The sequence below is a fragment of the Heterobasidion irregulare genome, assembly GCF_000320585.1.
Source record: "Heterobasidion irregulare TC 32-1 unplaced genomic scaffold scaffold_02, whole genome shotgun sequence".
Lineage (NCBI taxonomy): Eukaryota > Fungi > Basidiomycota > Agaricomycetes > Russulales > Bondarzewiaceae > Heterobasidion > Heterobasidion irregulare.
Genome location: NW_009258198.1, coordinates 2,346,202 through 2,363,216, shown reverse-complemented (window position 1 = coordinate 2,363,216; position 17,015 = coordinate 2,346,202). Strand labels below are relative to the sequence as shown.

At 53.9% G+C, this 17,015-nt stretch overlaps 6 protein-coding genes across 6 annotated transcripts; 2 read left to right on the top strand and 4 right to left on the bottom strand.

Moving 5' to 3' along the window:
- Nucleotides 1–733: 733 nt before the first annotated feature.
- HETIRDRAFT_60386 (aquaporin) lies at nt 734–2,389 on the bottom strand. The gene is made up of 9 exons (XM_009543546.1): nt 2,197–2,389; nt 2,045–2,129; nt 1,836–1,980; nt 1,702–1,777; nt 1,511–1,648; nt 1,361–1,455; nt 1,274–1,308; nt 1,055–1,222; nt 734–998 (listed from the first exon to the last, which is right to left on the bottom strand). Exons 1-9 carry the CDS (start codon nt 2,317–2,319, stop codon nt 865–867), a joined length of 999 nt encoding a protein of 332 aa, XP_009541841.1. The 5' UTR covers nt 2,320–2,389; the 3' UTR covers nt 734–864.
- A 1,830-nt stretch (nt 2,390–4,219) lies between these two features.
- On the top strand, nt 4,220–6,037 carry HETIRDRAFT_380107 (uncharacterized protein). The gene is made up of 11 exons (XM_009544438.1): nt 4,220–4,265; nt 4,321–4,559; nt 4,625–4,639; nt 4,704–4,953; nt 5,016–5,076; nt 5,133–5,219; nt 5,278–5,386; nt 5,449–5,617; nt 5,672–5,709; nt 5,768–5,778; nt 5,834–6,037. The coding sequence occupies exons 2-11, from the start codon at nt 4,341–4,343 to the stop codon at nt 5,871–5,873; spliced, it is 999 nt and encodes a 332-aa protein (XP_009542733.1). The 5' UTR covers nt 4,220–4,265; nt 4,321–4,340; the 3' UTR covers nt 5,874–6,037.
- HETIRDRAFT_60392 (putative dipeptidyl peptidase III) lies at nt 4,220–9,254 on the bottom strand (the record flags this gene model as incomplete). The annotated part of the gene is made up of 30 exons (XM_009543547.1): nt 4,220–4,265; nt 4,321–4,559; nt 4,625–4,638; nt 4,703–4,951; nt 5,014–5,076; nt 5,133–5,219; nt 5,278–5,386; nt 5,449–5,617; nt 5,672–5,709; nt 5,768–5,778; nt 5,834–6,165; nt 6,229–6,408; nt 6,462–6,555; nt 6,620–6,750; nt 6,805–6,839; nt 6,899–6,996; nt 7,062–7,090; nt 7,143–7,303; nt 7,359–7,383; nt 7,444–7,494; nt 7,548–7,553; nt 7,618–7,637; nt 7,695–7,859; nt 7,915–8,051; nt 8,107–8,165; nt 8,224–8,389; nt 8,445–8,602; nt 8,667–8,798; nt 8,872–9,088; nt 9,166–9,254. 20 exons carry the CDS (start codon nt 9,252–9,254, stop codon nt 6,049–6,051), a joined length of 2,070 nt encoding a protein of 689 aa, XP_009541842.1. The 3' UTR covers nt 4,220–4,265; nt 4,321–4,559; nt 4,625–4,638; nt 4,703–4,951; nt 5,014–5,076; nt 5,133–5,219; nt 5,278–5,386; nt 5,449–5,617; nt 5,672–5,709; nt 5,768–5,778; nt 5,834–6,048.
- A 460-nt stretch (nt 9,255–9,714) lies between these two features.
- On the bottom strand, nt 9,715–11,163 carry HETIRDRAFT_237955 (uncharacterized protein; the record flags this gene model as incomplete). The annotated part of the gene is made up of 1 exon (XM_009544437.1): nt 9,715–11,163. A coding segment is annotated over one exon (1,449 nt), but the record flags the coding sequence as incomplete, so codon positions are not given.
- Nucleotides 11,164–11,899: 736 nt separating this feature from the next.
- Nucleotides 11,900–14,751, top strand: HETIRDRAFT_60397 (glycoside hydrolase family 5 protein). Its single transcript, XM_009543548.1, has 8 exons — nt 11,900–12,084; nt 12,162–12,289; nt 12,353–12,607; nt 12,672–12,954; nt 13,012–13,244; nt 13,308–13,551; nt 13,714–14,073; nt 14,171–14,751. The coding sequence occupies exons 1-8, from the start codon at nt 11,936–11,938 to the stop codon at nt 14,235–14,237; spliced, it is 1,719 nt and encodes a 572-aa protein (XP_009541843.1). The 5' UTR covers nt 11,900–11,935; the 3' UTR covers nt 14,238–14,751.
- Nucleotides 14,752–15,009: 258 nt separating this feature from the next.
- Nucleotides 15,010–16,290, bottom strand: HETIRDRAFT_100506 (uncharacterized protein; the record flags this gene model as incomplete). Its single annotated transcript, XM_009544436.1, has 2 exons — nt 15,010–15,453; nt 15,538–16,290. The coding sequence occupies 2 exons, from the start codon at nt 16,288–16,290 to the stop codon at nt 15,010–15,012; spliced, it is 1,197 nt and encodes a 398-aa protein (XP_009542731.1).
- Between the last annotated feature and the right edge of the window lie 725 nt (nt 16,291–17,015).

Sequence of the window (17,015 nt, the reverse complement as noted above, 5' to 3'; positions counted from 1 at the left end):
CATTTCGAACTCAGACCATACAGATGCCAATGAAGCTCCTCCTAAGAATGTCCTGAAACTGCCCCCACCCGACCAGTTGAAACCCCTCAAACTGATATCTACCCTGCCCGTCCCATCTCTCCCGCCATCTCCAAAGAATAGCGACAAGGGCTCTCAGAACTCTCGGCTCGTACGTGAGGTTGGTGCCGAATATTCGAAGGCTAGAAGAGCATCAAACAGACATATTTCTCTTCCTCTTCGGAAACCATCCAGCTTGGCCGTGCGCAAAGGAGCCACACAATCCAAAGTACCAGAAAAAAATGAGAAGAGACTTCAAAGTTTCGAATTAATGCCAGAGTCTGTCGGCTCCACATTATCACAGAAGGCGGGTCCAGCAAGTGATTCGCTTATTGAGAGAAAGGGAGGATTTGATTGGAAGGCTTGGGGTATCACTACCAAGAAAATGTAGACTTGACTTCTCTGTTCTGGTCATTCATCGTCTGAGAAGTCCGTGAAAATGGCAGCACGCCTACTTTGGGCATGCATCGGCTATACCTCATAAGACGCTCTCATGTGATACTTTCGAAGCCTCCATTACTTAAAGTTCACATCGAAATCTCCATAAGTCTTTCCCCCACCAAGATCTTGTCTTCCTACTATCAGACTATCATGCGACATCTAGCCCTTGTACATTCACACAATCACATCTTCGATGACTTCATTATAGTCACAACAAGACTCATCGACGTCGCATAGAACACCAAATTCCTGTTAATAGATCGCCCTGTGATTGGTGGCACAGAGCAGGAATAATTCCAAGAAAAGTATGTAGACCCTAAATCGCGTGTATCCCTAAAGCATAAAAACTCATTATTTCGCATGATATCACTCGCTGCGACTCTCGTGCGCTTTTTCTTCGAGATCAGACGACGGAGATGCACCGCGGTGTTGACCGTTCTCTAAGTGCTCCATGTGCGCTTTATGGCCTGTCATGAAGGCTTGCTGTGCTGGCGCGATCACTTCACACATCATAGGTTTAGTATCTCTGATGCGCAGAAGAATCTGGGGTGCGAACCTCGACTTGAGTCGACGAAGAAAACCTCGTACACAATGTACGCGAAAAGGGTCGCCGGTATGTTGGTCAACGCGGCCAGGGCAGCATAATTGCCTCCTGCTGCTTTGGTACCCCATATTGTCATTGCAGCCAACCGTCCACCGACATCTCGCGCAGCGTTAGCAGCCACTGGTAACCAACGTGAGTAATTGCTACTAGTCATAGCCAGATCACACGTACAGCCTTGGGTAGAATAGCCCCATATCGCGATGCCGCTAGAAGATAGCTCAATTTCATCACAAGGGTAAATCATCAAGGCCAACATACTAGGTCATTCCAATAATCCATGGTGAGAGCATCGGAGGTATGAGGAAGTTCGTTGGGTCAGTGCAGGCACATATGGCCATGCCAATGACGAAATCCTATGGGGATCCTTCAGTGATCATTCAAAGACAGAAACTAGACGTCATGACGTACAGTCACGAACTCATTGAATAAGACCAGTCCTAGCGGCGATCCTGCAGGGACATACAAGGCGAAGATGCCTGCTGGTCCGGAAGGTGTGAAGTTGATCTCGTCGAGCGTGCCTTTTACGACCAACAGCGCTTCCACCTCCTGAAGATGCCATTAGCTTCATAGCTGGAGCGGCGAGTGTCATCTACGTTCACCGTGATCAGATGCTTCCATGAAAGATATACGATGAGACAGGCAATGTAACCGCCTAAGATCTGAGCAACGATATATCTGCAGTCGAGCATCAGATCATTCGAGTATGTGCCAACCTTCCTAGCAATACGCTGACCTCATACCTTTCCCGACAGGAAACCCTTTGAACAACATGCATAGGATAGTCACTGCGGGGTTGAAGTGCCCTCCGGATGTCGCGCTGCACACCACAAGCGCCAGACCGATACCCATAGCATAGGCGAAACCGACCGAAAACACCGCTGCACAATTAAAGAGAAAAACGATCAGCGATGGCGATGGGGAAACATATCTAAATGAACATACATCCGAGTGGGAGGCCTAGAAGATTGCCCAAGGTGTATGCTGCTGAGGCGCCGACGCCCGCGAAACAGTAGAAGAATACTCCCATCTGTCGCCGGCGGACGATTAGTAAGTGAGCTAATCCTATCTGATACTCCCCCCCTCTTCACACTCACCGCTTCCGCAACGCACTCGATGAACCAGTGCGCTTCCCGGTGGCGCCTCCGCTCCCATGCCGCCAATAATCGTGGACGCGTTTGAATATCTGCCAGGTGTAAAGGGTGGTGCGTTGGGTCCATATTGAAAATCGTTGATCAGTCTGTGGAGCAACTAGTGAAAAGATGGGGCGAATGCGGGGAACAGGGTGGGGGTTCGGCGCGCTGCTCAAGAATAAGAAGCTCCAGGAGGAATCGGCGCTCGATTTGATTCATTTATATATCAGCCGTGGTGCTTTACTTATCCTGATGCAAGCAGATCTTGTCAATAGGTCAACGAAATTGGCACGCGGACTTCTCTGGGCAGAACGAGAGGACTGTGCCTGTTACCTTCCGCTGCCCCGCATCCCGTGCCCAAGATAGTGTGGGGATGGCGGCCGTGACCCGAGATACATCTCTGATCATGCCTCCTTCATCCTGTTCCATCGTGCATTCCCTGGATATCCCCGCAAACGCTGTGCTTTTGGACTCGATTGTCAAATGTATCCTTACGTGCGATGGTTCAGATTCGCTGCGGAGGTTCAAGTCTGCGGACCTTCGCGCACATAAATGGATATGCGGCAGCCATTTGCGCAATGGAGGGATCCCATGACTGGCTTTATTTGATCATATGTCCTAGAATTATCAGACAACTGCTTTCATCCCTCGCCTCATTGGGACCTGAACCTTGGCAGTCAGACATCTGACCGCAATGTTGTCACCAAGCTTGCTTGACCCTGCGGACTCGGACTACAAGCCTGCGCTATGACACATCCCCATAACAGTTATGACCCACAGCATGGTGCGAGCTTCCGCTGTTGGGTAGAGCCTCCTAATACTCGCAGTATGCGGCGCCGTGAACTGCATGCTCCTAAGTATCACAGTAATCCCATGAGAGGCTACTAACGATTCAAGTCGTTGCCGTAAAGCTGTCGATGCAAGCGTGATCGAGATAGCATCGACAGCGAGAAGGATAGAACTGTCAAACTATATCATAGAAGGGCAGTTCGGAGAAGCAGAAAGACAAGGTGTGCGCCAAACTCCAAGGTTATAGAAGTGCCGGATCCCAAAGATCTCAACATCGAGACAAGGCACCCAGGCGCTGAAGTTCGACTCGAACTGACACGAACGGGCTTGACGACAGATAAGCTGGAACTACACGACACCTGTGTTGATTCTATCAAGTTTCTATCCTCATTCATTGGGTTCCTAGCTGCCCAGAGACATCTAGAATTTAGGACCAGATCGACTAGAAAAGAAAACACTTAATGTAAGGCACGACTGGCTGTCACGCGCTAACATTAAAGTGATAAAAGATGATCAACGTGGTAAGAAAGGAGTCCCGAAGATCCCATGGACTCAACTAGAAATGCATACTAAGACATGCATAGGAAGAGATTCGATGAGAAAGTCAGGCATCTGACACCCGAGGTTGTGCGGAATCGAGACGAGCCCGATTAAGGATGACCCTCCTATGAGCTACAAGGTCTTAAAATGTACCGGGAAGGCACACATATGCTCCTGAAACCGAAAAGTGATCGCGCAAACCGTTAGAGACTCCGTCATACATACCATGACTATGTGATGGACGTGGGACGAGATGGTGCACCGGGCCCGAAGTAAGAAGTAAGAAACCCGCTTTCGCAGGCGAAAGGGTTATACTGAACTAGCAAATCCGAGCAGAAGATCTTTCGATGATTTTATACCCAAACAGACTGGGGATGTGTACCGTGACTGTACGCATGTAGTCACTGTAACATTGACAGGCTACTTATCTTATACAGCATCTTCGCTATCAACGCGGTCATGCACCAGAGGCCATGTCCTCAACGGTTTGAGAAGATATAACATCCAGGATAATGGCCAGAGAATTAAGAGAACATTCGTCGCGGTCCGTAGGTGATGTTGGAACTTGGAAGGCCCGGAAGCGTCCGAGTGTTTACGCGATCACAGTTATGACGAGATCTTTGGTGCAGACCGTCTTGTCGTGCAATAAATGGTCCCAAAATTCAACAGCTCGCTCTTCTCTTCGCTATCCACCAACTATGCCCGTCAGTTCTTCATAACATACTACAAACATGATCCTCATCCAAAATTTTCTAATAGCCTCAAGGCTCAAAGCACCAATGCCAGCTTGGACGCGTTTTGCGTCAAGCATGCCACGCCCATACAGGTTTCACGTCGGTGCTAGCTGGATAGCCAAACCACCAGAGCCTCGCTCGCGAAAGAAGGTCAAGCCTTTTCCTGGTGACAGCCCAATAGGTCTATGGAGGAACGAAACACTATCTAGGGCAAGCTCCAGCTCTAGCAAGGATGCCGGCGAAGATTTCTTTTATGTCCAGGATGTGAGCAGTCCGTCACACTTTCCCGCTATTTGAGAGCTTTGAGCTAACGAAAAGATGTGCTCTAGATGCGAAATCAATCGGTAGGTGAGGTTTCGTCGTCATACATCCATCCACTGTTCTCACCATCTATGGTGTATTTTCAAGGGCGTATCCTTGGGAGTGGCAGATGGCGTCGGCGGGTGGGCTGAAAGCGGCGTGGACCCTTCACTCTTTTCCCAAGCTTTAATGTATCATGCACATCGATACTCTTCAAGTGCGTGGCCAGGTGAGCCGGAGATCGACCCAACACAAGAATATGAAGAGCGCGAAGAAGTGGAGGGCTGGGAGTTACTACCTGGGAATTGCATGCAGCTAGCGCTTGAAGGTGTCCTGCGAGAGCGGGCAGTGCTGGCAGGTATCTACTTCCATGACATACACCATGGCCATCGTATTCAAGTGGTTTGTGTATTTTGACAGGCTCTAGCACTGCGTGCATAGTCAATCTCAATGCGTCATCGGGAATCCTTCGGGCTGCTAAGTAAGTTGACTTCAAGTTATCATCACTCATTTTAGCTATTTACAACCATTCATTAGTCTGGGAGATAGCGGTTTCATGATCATTCGATCGTCTACAGTCTTTTACCGACAAAAATCTCAGACTCACTTTTTTAACTGCCCGAGGTATGTGGACGATGCTTTCTCGCCTTCTAGCAACTCGGCCTTCAAGCTCAATCATCAGACAACTTGCCAAACTTCCCATACGTGCGGACTCAGACGCGATGGACTATCCGTCAGACGCCGACATATACGAAACAAAGCTCAGAGATGGAGACATTATCGTAGCATATGTACGTTCTTCTACCCTCTGATAATTTACCGCATCTTCATCGACTCACTCATCGACTCATAGACCGACGGGCTTTCTGATAACGTTTTTAACAACGAGATTACCGCCATATGCAGCCTAGTCTCCCGGGCCGGTGGACCCGAAGACATGCAAGTGCAAACGATGGCAGATCGAACAGCAGAGTTTGCTCGAGCATGTATGGTAAATCGCACACGCGTCAGTCCATTTGAAAGTACGTTCGGGCTGGTCAACATCCATCGACTGGGAATGCTGATGTTTTGTCCAGAGGCTGCTGCTAGAGAAGGCTTCTATTTCCGAGGGGGGGTAAGAACCGTGTCGAGCCATTTTCAACCCATGCTGATTTCGAGTATTTTCCTTTTAGAAACTAGATGAGTACGTATTCTGGCTTTCTATCGCTGAATTTGTGGTCTTACGCATCTGTCTCCAGCGTTACAGTTTTAGTGGCCTTGGTACGGGAAGTACTTTAATGTGCTAGATTTACCCCAAAGGTCAGGTTTGTTACATGGTCATGGCTGCCCAGAGCATACATCACTTTACATAGAATAGCCACGCCCTAACTTTGCTGCATGTTGGATGTAATTTCTTTGTCCCTTATGCGCCTACCGGACTTATACCAGCCACTTTTATTTTCTCGCCGCCGAATTAAAGCTTTCTCTCGATGAAACTTTCGATGGCGCCGGCAGGCGTCAAGGGGTACTCCTTCAACACGACCTCGCCGTTCTCGACAAATGTGTTTGGCTGGACGAATACCATTCGGGGCTTTCATCGACAAACATATGAGCGCGCTTACCCTTCAATTTATCCTGGGCGTTGACCACGCACCTGTTTCTTTAGCAAGACTATGTCACGGATCTCGCCATCCCAACCGGGGAACGGCGTCGTTAGTTCTGCGTAGAACTTACGTGCCCCGGCGCCATCGGCTGTGCTCTTGCGCACCTGGAGGTCAATGAGGAGTTTTCCTGCGACTTCCTTGCCGTGCGAAAGGACCTTCTCGCGGTCCACCTGCAATTCAGTTCAGCAGGAGGATCAGTGAACAAAAGGGAAATATTACGAACTCGGACGTAGAGGTTCTCGAGCTTGCCATTGGCATCCTTGACTTGTTCAAGACGAGCGATCCCGCCATTGATCAGGTGCTGTGTAATTCCAAGGCTAAATTTGAAACGATGAGCTCCCCTGAATATCCATAGCCTAGGAATACACGGAGGCGACTTACCGTGCCTGCATATGTGCCTGGCCGTGTTTCTTCGCCTTGGGATCATAGAACTCCAGCGCGCGAAGACCGGCGCGCGCCATCAATAGGAAGGTGATATACTGAATGTCTTCGACGTCCTTCTGACTGGTATACTTGATGATAGCGAGGCGTCAGTAGAGGCACGGCAAAAATAGCAAAACACTTACACCGAAAATTTCAAGGATGTTAGGATTGCTGACGACTAACAGAGGCGGACTGACGTTAGGACGACAACATAAAGAAGTAAGAAGTGAGACGTACGATAAAGCGCCACAGTTTCCGCCCGGCATTCTTCCATAGATGACGACACTTCCCCGAGCACTGCATCCGGTGTCTGCCCGGGCTTGTACCAAGACGTGCTATGTAATCGTGTAAAGTATCGTGTGAAGCTGGGGTCCCAAAATGACAGGACGGGAACACTTACATAGGTTTTCCAGTGAGTGGGTTGATGACCTGAATGGGATCTTGATCAGTATCATTCTTCATCCACAAAGTCTGAGCAAACCTTGGAGTCAAAGTTTTTCTTCCCGTCTGCATCCTCCTTGAACAGTTTGCCGGAGCCGTGGCCGAGTAGTTCGTGATTGGCAACCTGCACTTCAAAGGCCCGCGAATCCCAGGCGTTGTACAGGTCAAGGTCATCAGGATGAATGAAGGACACTTCTTGGCCTTCACAAAAAGGTAAGTTATACGTGACGAAATACGTAATCAACCAGAGCTTTACTTGGTGGTTTTGCGGCGAGGATGTTCTGGTGAACGAATTCACTTAGCACGAGCATGAGAGATTGGAAGACAAAAACGCGACTTACGGCAAGAGACACATTCTTGAAGCCAGTGGACTCCCTGATGTCATAGTAGTTCTGTGCTGCCAATGAACATCCGATATGTGATCGACAATCTGAAAGGTACATACGGGAATCTGAATAGAGCGCATCATAGAATGAGCAATAGGTATGAGTGTTCTGTGGAGAAATGCTACATACATTAATACCAGCGGGAATACCTAATGACCTCGTTGCATTAAATGTCTACAATTCAGAATGGATGCGAATGTACACACCACCAGTGGCAAACGATACGACTTCCAAAGCGGTGAAGTCTGGCCTCTTGAAGACGTCAACTTCGAAGTCTTTTCCCCAAGGAAGCTCCTTGATCAATTCAGGAGCGTTGTTGACAAGGGTCTCGTACTTTGCGCTGAGCTCCTTGTTGACGATGGCAGTGAATCCTGTAGCCCAAATTTGATTTCATTGGAAACTCGGCGGGGTAGCTGTATAACTTACCTTCCCACTCGGCGCGGCCGCCGTAAGGATCGACGTAAGTCTCGATGAAGCCAATGTATGATTCAACGACGGGCCCGACATCCTTAACCCATTGCTTAGACCCTTCTTTGTGAGCATCGATCGATCCAGTTTGGAAGCTGGAGGACACGTATTATCAACACCGTCGGGAGATTTGTTTAATTAGAGACATACGATTTGATGTAACCGTCCAGCATGGCAGTTTGCGTATCATTCGAGGTAAATTTCTTGGCCTGTGACCTGAATTAGCTATATGAATGCAGGAAGAACCCATGTCGGATCCGCATTCACCTCGGTCAGTGCTGCGACGGCCTTAGTCAAGGGCCCTGAGAAGTCGCCATACTCGACGGTAAGTTTTGCAGCACTGTCCAATATCTGGATATCATGTGTCGAGCTAGATGTTGCATCCGCAGACGCGACGAGTAGAGTGAAGTCGCTGCTACTGTTTTTCTTGACACTGAAGAAGGGATCATTCGCTCATAGAATCCCGGGACATAAGGCATGGGACCTACCGAGTATTGAGAACGTCCACGCCAATTTTCTCAGCCGTCGCCTGCACGGCAGCAACTTCCTCATCTGTGATGGGCTCTCCGAGGTAATAGTTTGAGACGTGACCGAGCAGAGGTTTGCCAATAGAGAGCGCTGACTCGGGTTCCAGTGCGTAGATGTGCTCTTTCAACTAGATCGCGGTGTTAAATGACAAAGTTCGGCTGGCTGCGACATTACACGCTTACCTCGTCCCAGAGTGGGATGGCATTGGCTGCGTTTGCCGATTTCTCGATCACAGCAGCGAACTTCTCTTGGGACAGACGCGGCACGATCTTTGTGAATCCAAAGGATTTATAGTTCACCAAGTTGCTCAATACCTAGGGAAGACACAGCTGAGCACCCTCACACGGGGGTCGGGAGAAATGAGATGGATCCAAAACGTGTATTTACTTGGCTGGTATATTGCAAAAGATCCTCCCATTCCTCATCCGTGAGACCAGCTTTCAGCTGCAGAGCCTTCAGATCCCCCAACGTACCGTCCGTGCTGAAGGTGAGGATCAAGAGATCGTAGAGCTTGTCAGCCTGAGGCGTCCATTGACCCTGTATGATACGAGCGCCCGCCCAGGAAGCTTGCCCGATGTAATGAGCGTATTTCTTTTCCTTGGAGCTGACCACATTGTCGAATGAATTCAAAGTCCTCGAAAATCGGAATTGATGGAGGAAACGCGGTGTAGCATGGCGCACCTGAGCTGTCGGAATGCCTTTGCGACGTTAAGGCTGCCAAAGGGGGCAGTCCGATCGGCCAGAAAACGTTCAGCAGCAATATTAGCCATGGAAGCAGAGGATGCGAAGGGTTTCCGGGAAAGGGGGAGAGAGAGGCTTGTATATTGCAGGATCCGATTGGGAACACGTCGCTGGATGGGTGCCCATGTGGTCCGCCGGAGCACAAGCATTCAAATATTCGAAGAGAGAAAGACCCGTTGTGGAAAGAATCTATAAATTGTGTGACGTGTGACTCTTCGGCATGCTTCGGCATATCCATTCGTCGAGCTTCTCGAGATCCATGGAGATCCATGGCGCTCTCACCGGTCAGCATCTTGTTGTCCGAAAACTTCACTGCGCTGTAGAGGTTATACGTGTTGCTGAACATCGTCTCGTCTCGCTCACATGCCGGTGTACTAGCAAGGTATTCACTTCCCGCTTTTGCACCGAAAATGTGCTCCAAAATAGAAAGGGGACGACTGGTCGACTGTGGTCAAGCCGAGATCATGACTTTTCAGTTTTTGTACGGACAGCTTCCCGCACTCGGACATAGTTCCCCCATAGGACCTTCCACTCAGCCTCCTGGATGCCTTCCCCGGCCTTCCCGATCCCACCAGCCTTGTCCGCACCCACGCCTGCCCAGCCCAGCGCGCGCTCGTAACATTCGAGCGCTGTCTCCATTGACCTCGGACCGCCCTGGGCTTCGTTCAGGACACCGACTAAGTTCCAGGCTTCCGCAGCTGACCTTCGAGCATCCCGAAGTAGGCTTTTCGCCGGCTTTGACATCGAAGGTGATTTCGAGTATATAGAACGAAGCGGCGCTTCCGAGGAAGGAGGATGTGGGACTTTAGACTGAGGAGCGTCCGGATGTGTCGACGGCAACCCAGTCAACGTCAGAGCTACTCGCTCCGATGATTGCGCTGCCCGTTTCAACCATTGCACAGACATGTCTATGGGCGACCGGAGAGCGTAGAGGACCTCCGCCAGATGGACAGAAATCAAGGCTGAACGGTGAAGGATGTACAATGCGTGCAGCGCCTGAGGTGGTGTCAGCGATGACGCGGTATTAGTGACCCGAATGGACCGCAGTAGATTGAGCGCAGACTCCTGTGTGCCTTGCGCCTCTCGTAACTGGCCAGATGTCGCATAATAGGCCGATAACGAGACTAGCGCAGAGGCAAGCGTTCGTTGAGCCAATGGGGAGGGAGGCATTGATGCAGGGATAATCGGAATTGGGGGAACAGACTTGGAATCATCTGAATCAATCATCTGAATGGATCGCGCCCACCATGCGAGCGCGTCTTCTGCATCGCCTAGCCTGTAGTTTAGGTCTCCTAATTTCAGCGCGACGCGAGACGCCTCAGGTCCTTGACCGGACACGCGTGCCCATACGCGCTGAAATTCGGATCGGGCCTCAAACAAGGCGTCTTGTGTCCCCATGCGCTCCATGATGCTCGCGTGCCGAACAAGCAGATCCGCCATTGTCTGTGGCCGTAGTACCTTGGAGGGCTCCTTACCCAAAGCGATCTCCAGCGCAATGTTCAGGAAGTTCTGAGCGTACTCAAGGCTCGCCTCCACGATGTTCATTCTTCCCGAGCCGAAACTACCCTTTCCGCTGAGCGCAGTAGACCCCATGATGCTGCTTGACGAACCGACGCCCCAGTTCTGCGCTATCCAACTGCTGCGAACGGCATGTCGGCCCTTGAATCCCAATGCAGGATCGGTACCTCCAGTTCCGCCCCCCGTCCACTTCTCTTGTTCCACATCCCACTCCCACTTCTTAGCCTCTTCATCGCTTTCCGGCGCCAGTGCAACCTTCTCCACCCACATATGAGCACCCTCAAAAGCTGTCCAGACGACGGTACCCGTGCCAATGAGTCCGATCATGGAAAACTTAAATAGACGAAGGAAGAAGTTGAGGGTGAACATGGTGTGTTTCGCGTAGTTCTCGTCTATAAACACAGACGGTTCTGGGGTGTGGTCTGCTCGCCATGGAGTGGGCGATTTTCCTGAATTAGACTCATATCGACGGAGTATGTTGGAGCGTAAAATTGGAAGATTTGGTGAGCGAGATGGGAGTCGCGGTGTTGGTCTGCACTTAGAAAGCATAGGGTTGGGATGGACTGGAAATCGCGGTGGCTGCTGGTAGCTGACGAGACCACGGATTGCTGCAATATTGCGGGATATTGCATCCGCGCGAAATTGAAATTACTGATCGAGCGCCATCGGAAAACTGCGGGATCTCAAGCGGAGTTCCACGCTGTCACACGTTCCTCCACATCGAGATCTCTCACGCGCAAGTTTTAGAAGCCTGTCTCAGTCTCACTCCCATTGCATGTTGTGCAGCAGCCTTGTCTGCGCAAACGGTGCTGCGCTCTGCGTGATAGTCGATATCTCGACTCGCGTGTACGAATGATTCCATCAGCCATCAATTGTGCAGCGGTTTCGGGCGTCGCGTGTTTTCCGATCGGCTCATTCCAGGATTAGAGCACAGAGGCTCTACCGCGGCTCGAGCTACCGTTTGGTGCTGTTCCATGACGTTTTCAGAGCAGAAGCGCCTCATGGCCATGAACCAGTCGAGGGCCCACGCACGGGATCATGAAACCTTTTCCTGGGCGGCAAACGAAGCATCGCCCCAGGCACCTGCTCTTACCGAGCCATGGACGGTCCAGAATAAATAGCACGAGCACGCATGAGATGAAGTTCTTGTGTTTGGACCCCCTTCCCTTCCTTTCTCAGAGGTCATATCGCCATGCGCTGTTCCACTTGGTTGACCGTGGCCTTGAACGCGCTCTCCGCGTATGCCGCAACGACCCCTTCACGAACCGTCGCAAAACGCTGGAAAACAGACAGCGAGCTGTTCGTCAAGGCCGAAAATGGTCAATTCCAGGTCAACGGAAGGTGCGTGGCCTATCCTTATCTACGGTTTTTTTTTGTCATAAAAGGCACGAAAAAAACTCATTTCTTGAATCTTACAGCGAGTTCAAGTTCATTGGAACAAACGCGTACTGGTTGCCATATCTCAACTCTGTGGATGATATCAACAGTACTTTGGCCAATATGTCTGCTGTTGGTATCAGGGTGGTCAGAACTTGGGCATTCAATGGTGCGTTTGCAACACGGTCCCTGAACATGGCAGCAAACGCTCAGAACGATCGCTTTTCATCAGATGTCACAGCCATCCCTGTCAATGGCACTTGGCTCCAGCTGATCGTCAACGGAACGACATCGATCAACAATGGCACCAATGGCCTGCAGCGGTTGGACAAGTTCGTCGAGCTCGCTCAATCGCACGGGATTTACGTGTTGTTCTCGTTGACAAATAATTGGAACCCGATTGACAACTCCTCGGAGGTGACGATTGTTCGTCGCGACGACCAAGGGAACTCTAGTCTCCCGCGGAACTTCCTGTCGAACACATACGGTTGGTGTAGCGAGTCACACAGATTACGTTGCGAATGGATGCTTACAACTTGGTGGATCGACAGGTGGAATGGACGCTTATGTTCGCGAGTTTGGTTTGAACAAGCAGCACGATGAATTTTACACGAATTTCACAATCATGGACATCTTCAAGAATTATACGAAACAAGTGATCACCCGATTCATTGACAGTCCCGCAATCTTTGCATGGGAGCTTGCCAACGACCCACGATGCAGCTCTTCCCTCGCCGCGAGCGACTCTTGTAACACGTTGACCATCACGAACTGGCACGCTAATGTCTCGAGCTTCGTGCGCTCGATCGATCCTAACCACCTGGTCTCGTCTGGGTAAGTACCATTGCGCCCTCTGCTGTACGTCAGGTTCTCATGATCCTCCTCGTGCAGGAATCACGGCTTCCAGTGCCCGTTCTGCCCAAAGCTGTTCCCTCTCACCCCGCCTGCGCCTGCGGCTAGACCCTCTCCTGCCCCGGGTGCCTCAGGTGCACGGCGCCGTTCTGTCAGTAGGGTCATGACCAAGGCACGTCTCATGCGTGATATCGCCGACAAGCGTCGCAAAATTCGCCTCGCCTCACCGGTAGCAGGGGGCGTCAAGATCCGGGGGCGCTGGACGGCGTCCGGTATGTACTCTCCTCCTTACGGGTCTCTCAGCGCCCCTGATCGCAGCCTATCCAAACTCATAGGCGTCTCAAAGAGGCAGGACAGCGGGGTGGGGTCGGCGTTCGATGGCTCGCAGGGCGTCGACAGTCAGGACATCCTCAATATTCCAGACATCGGATTCGGCTCGTTCCAGCTGTTCCCTGATCAGAACAACTACAATACGCTAGGGACGGGTTCCGACAACACGCAGAACACAGGCTTCGACTTCAATGCCACCCTGCAAGAGGGCATCAACTGGATCAACAGTAATGCGGCTTCTGCTCAAGCGTGGGTCCATGTTTCATCTTATCTACCTCTTTCGTTCCCGTCAAGGCCGTCCTTTCCTTACTTGACGAGCGAGCGTCACGTATCTTTCCGCCCCCTCTTCCTCCTCGTGTCCATCTCTTCTCTCTTCGTCGCGATCAGATACTGATGGGATGACTTGCGCAGCGTCGGCAAGCCCCTGGCGCTCACGGGCTTCGGTGTCGTCACGCAGGAGAACATCCCGTTCTTCGTGCCGTTCAACAGCACGCTCCCGTCCTTCCCCACTGCCGCGAACACGGGCAACACGAGCACGGGCACGCTCGGTGTCGGCGCCACGGACCAGCAGCGCGACCAGACGTACCAGCAGTGGCTCCAGGCCGGCATCGACGCGGGCGTGCAGGGCCTGGTGCAGTACCAGTGGACGGCAAACAACCTGACGCAGCAGCAGGGAACGCTCATCCCCTTGGGCGTCTTGCCGGTGCAGGACACGAACGACTCGACGGGCACGTTGGGGCAGTCGCCGAACGACGGGTACAGCGTGCAAGGGTGCGTCGCGTCCTTCTTTCAGGGTTTGGGAGGGCGGCGCTGATGTGATGTCTGATCTGTTTTCACGCGCGCTCATGCGCCCTCTTTGGAACTGCAGAGTCGGTCTGAACCAAGAACAGGCGACGCTCTCGAACGCGGCGCAGCAGGTCGGGGTCTCGCCCTGAGAGCCGCACGTCGTGACTTTCCGCGAACAACGAAAATTTGTGGATCGCGGGTGCGCCCCGCTGGATTCTTCTCCCTTCTACGGACGCACTCGAATTCGCGCACGATCTTTCACGGCCTCGCTACGCACCCGGAAGACATTCCTAGCTTTTTGGATTCGCGGTATCTTAATGCGCCTCCCGGAGGCCCCTTCGTTTAAGCATGACATTCTATTTACGAGCGCATCTACGACGTGCGGATTTTTTTTTGCCGCATTCGTTGGACACGTCGATGGACCTGGACCACTGTTGTATTTGAATCACGCCTTCTCACGACCCCGAGCGCGCGTGTACGTGGTAGTAGCAGTAGCTAGTAGTAGTATGATCGCTGGACTGATTTGTTCGTTGTTGTCGTAGTACCCGGTCGAGTCGATGTCTGTCTCATTGGATTTGGATCTGGATTCATAGACTTTTGTTGTTGTTGTTGTTGTTGTTGTTGTTCGTGCCGTTACGCGCACTCATTGTTTTTTGGACGCTTCGATTCGCGCTTGGCATTCTGGACGGATCGTCAGGTTCTGACGACCGCCTTGTCTGCGTCGGACTTGCGGAGGGGCGATACCAGTGCGATACGAGGCTTTTGTTGTACCGTACGCACGCGTGCGTGCCTCGGTTCTGTCTCGAGAACACCGTCGCGGCCGCGCGGCGATCAGACGTCAACGAAGAACAGAACAGAGTTCGACGAGCGGACGGGAGAGCGCGCGACTGGCACTGGCCGTGCGCGGGCGAACGCGAGAGATCAGGACGCGTCGGTCGATTTTTTCTGCGGCCAGTCTATCGACGTCACATCCTCGCACAGCTTCGCGAACCGGGCCCGGAACCACCGCCTGCTCCCCTTCGGCGCGCCCGCGCGCTCCTGCGCCCCGTCCGCCCCGTCCGCCCCGCCCGCGCTCCCCCCGTCCTTCTCGTCGGGCCAGAACCCGTCGACGACACGTCCGACCGCCTCGAGCGCGCGCGCGAACCCCGCACGCGCGGCGCGAAAGTCGCTCGGGTCGTCGGGCGCGGAGTAGATGTGGGACGCGAGCTCGTCGGAGGCGACGCAGAGGGCTGCTGCGGCGGCGAGGAGCGCGTCGAGGGCGGGGGGCGGCGGGGGGGCCGGGAGGATCGGGAGGGGCGGCGAGATGAGGAGGAGGGCGCCGACTTGCTTGTGGAGCGTCGCGGTGCGCTGGAGCACGGGGATGAGCTGTGGGGGCGCGGCGCGCGGGAGACGCAGGGGTCAGATCGACTTTGGGAGGGTTGATAGTGGACCGCATGCGCGCGCGCGTACCGACTCTGCGAGCATGCGCTGCTCGGGGAGGATCTTGCCGGAGCCGAGCTCGAGCACGCCGTCGTCCCAGCCGTCGTCCAGATCGGAGCTGCCGGCGAGATCTGCAGCGTCGTCGTCGTCGCCGTCGTCGTCGCCGTCGTCATCGTCCGCGCTATCGACGACGTCCTTCAGCTCGGCGATGGCGTCCGTGATGGGATCGCCCTGGGCGACCCAGAGCTTGCGGACGGCGTGGATGTTGTCCTTTGAGAGCCCGTGGGGGCCGGTGGAGCGGGCGCGGTCGATGAGATCGTGCACGGCGGCGGTGCGGACGAGGTACTCCTGGCCAGCGGCGCTGCTCTTCGCGCGCGATGTAGTCGCGCGCGCGAGGGCGAGGTGGGCCTTGGTGAGCTCGTGGACGGCGTCGAGGACGGCGCGGGCGAGGCGGCGGACCTCGGCGGCGAGGGACGCGCCGTGGGTGTGGGGGCGGAAGGCGGCGGCGTTGGCGGTGAGAGTGGCGGTGTGGGACGCGAGGGCGGCGAGGGGCGTCAGGGCGGCGGAGGGGGCGGGGGCGTCGGGGTTGAGGGCGAGGGAGGTCTTTGTGATGTCGGAGTAGATGAGGGCGAGGAGGGCGAGGAGGTCGGCGCGGAGGGCGGGGAGGGGCTGTGCGGGGACGGCGACATCGGGGGCGGGGCCGTGCGCGAGGGCTGCGCTGGCTGCGGCGGTGTGCTCTGCGAGGAGGGAGAGGGCGGCTGTGTGTGCGTGTGCGTCGGCCATGGGCAGCTGGGGAGGGGGCGGGGCCTGTGGCGGTGGAGGACGCGGCTCACGTGGGTGACATAAGCTCGCTGGCTTCCGCGACCGTCAACGTCGTGGCCGATGTCCTCTCTCGTATGTGCTCTTTCCTGCTCTCCAATCCACACAGCTCATGCTAGCCCCCCAGATCCTGCGCGTCCTGCGCAGCTCAACGCGGCCCCCCTCCCATCCCTCGTCCTCCATCCTGCCCTTGCTCGCCCGCTCCTTCTCCCATCGCACGCACCCCATTCCTCCCTCCCTCCTCCACCCCGCCCCCCTCCGCCCACCCTCCCCGATCATCGCACTATGCACCCGTCGCCACCTCTCGCTCGGCTCCGTCTTCGGCATCGGCCCCAATAAACCCACCCCGTCCGCCCACGCCGTGGCCCACGTCGCCCGCATCGAGGCAGACGCAGACGCCAACCCCGCAGACGTCACAAAGCAGCTCGTCCTCTTCCAAGCTCTCGCAGACACCCGCGTCTCGGCCGGGTGGGAGCTCATCTCCGCCCGCTGGGAGAGGATGTGCGAGTTCGTACGTGGCACATCTCTTCTCCCTCGCCATCGCAGCGATCCCCCGCCGCGCGTGCTCACTGGCTTTTTTTTGCGCAGGAACCGACCTCGCCGCTCCTCAAATCGGACAAGGCATTTGAATTCTACGTCCAGTCCCTGATGCACACCAACCACGAAGCCTCCGTCGTCCCCGCCGTCCG

What these genes read in the sequence shown, in the direction of transcription:
- HETIRDRAFT_60386 (XM_009543546.1), bottom strand. Translation starts at nt 2,319, where the DNA reads ATGGACCCAACGCACCACCCTTTACACCTGGCAGATATTCAAACGCGT. An exon ending in CATGGAAGCATCTGATCACG is followed by an intron (nt 1,649 to 1,701) that starts GTGAACGTAGAT and finishes TGGCATCTTCAG; the next exon opens with GAGGTGGAAGCGCTGTTGGT. An exon ending in CTTCGTCGACTCAAGTCGAG is followed by an intron (nt 999 to 1,054) that starts GTTCGCACCCCA and finishes TGATGTGTGAAG; the next exon opens with TGATCGCGCCAGCACAGCAA.
- HETIRDRAFT_380107 (XM_009544438.1), top strand. Translation starts at nt 4,341, where the DNA reads ATGCCAGCTTGGACGCGTTTTGCGTCAAGCATGCCACGCCCATACAGG. An exon ending in AGAGCGGGCAGTGCTGGCAG is followed by an intron (nt 4,954 to 5,015) that starts GTATCTACTTCC and finishes GTATTTTGACAG; the next exon opens with GCTCTAGCACTGCGTGCATA. An exon ending in GGAATCCTTCGGGCTGCTAA is followed by an intron (nt 5,077 to 5,132) that starts GTAAGTTGACTT and finishes ACCATTCATTAG; the next exon opens with TCTGGGAGATAGCGGTTTCA.
- HETIRDRAFT_60397 (XM_009543548.1), top strand. Translation starts at nt 11,936, where the DNA reads ATGCGCTGTTCCACTTGGTTGACCGTGGCCTTGAACGCGCTCTCCGCG. An exon ending in CAATTCCAGGTCAACGGAAG is followed by an intron (nt 12,085 to 12,161) that starts GTGCGTGGCCTA and finishes TGAATCTTACAG; the next exon opens with CGAGTTCAAGTTCATTGGAA. An exon ending in GGGGCGCTGGACGGCGTCCG is followed by an intron (nt 13,245 to 13,307) that starts GTATGTACTCTC and finishes CCAAACTCATAG; the next exon opens with GCGTCTCAAAGAGGCAGGAC.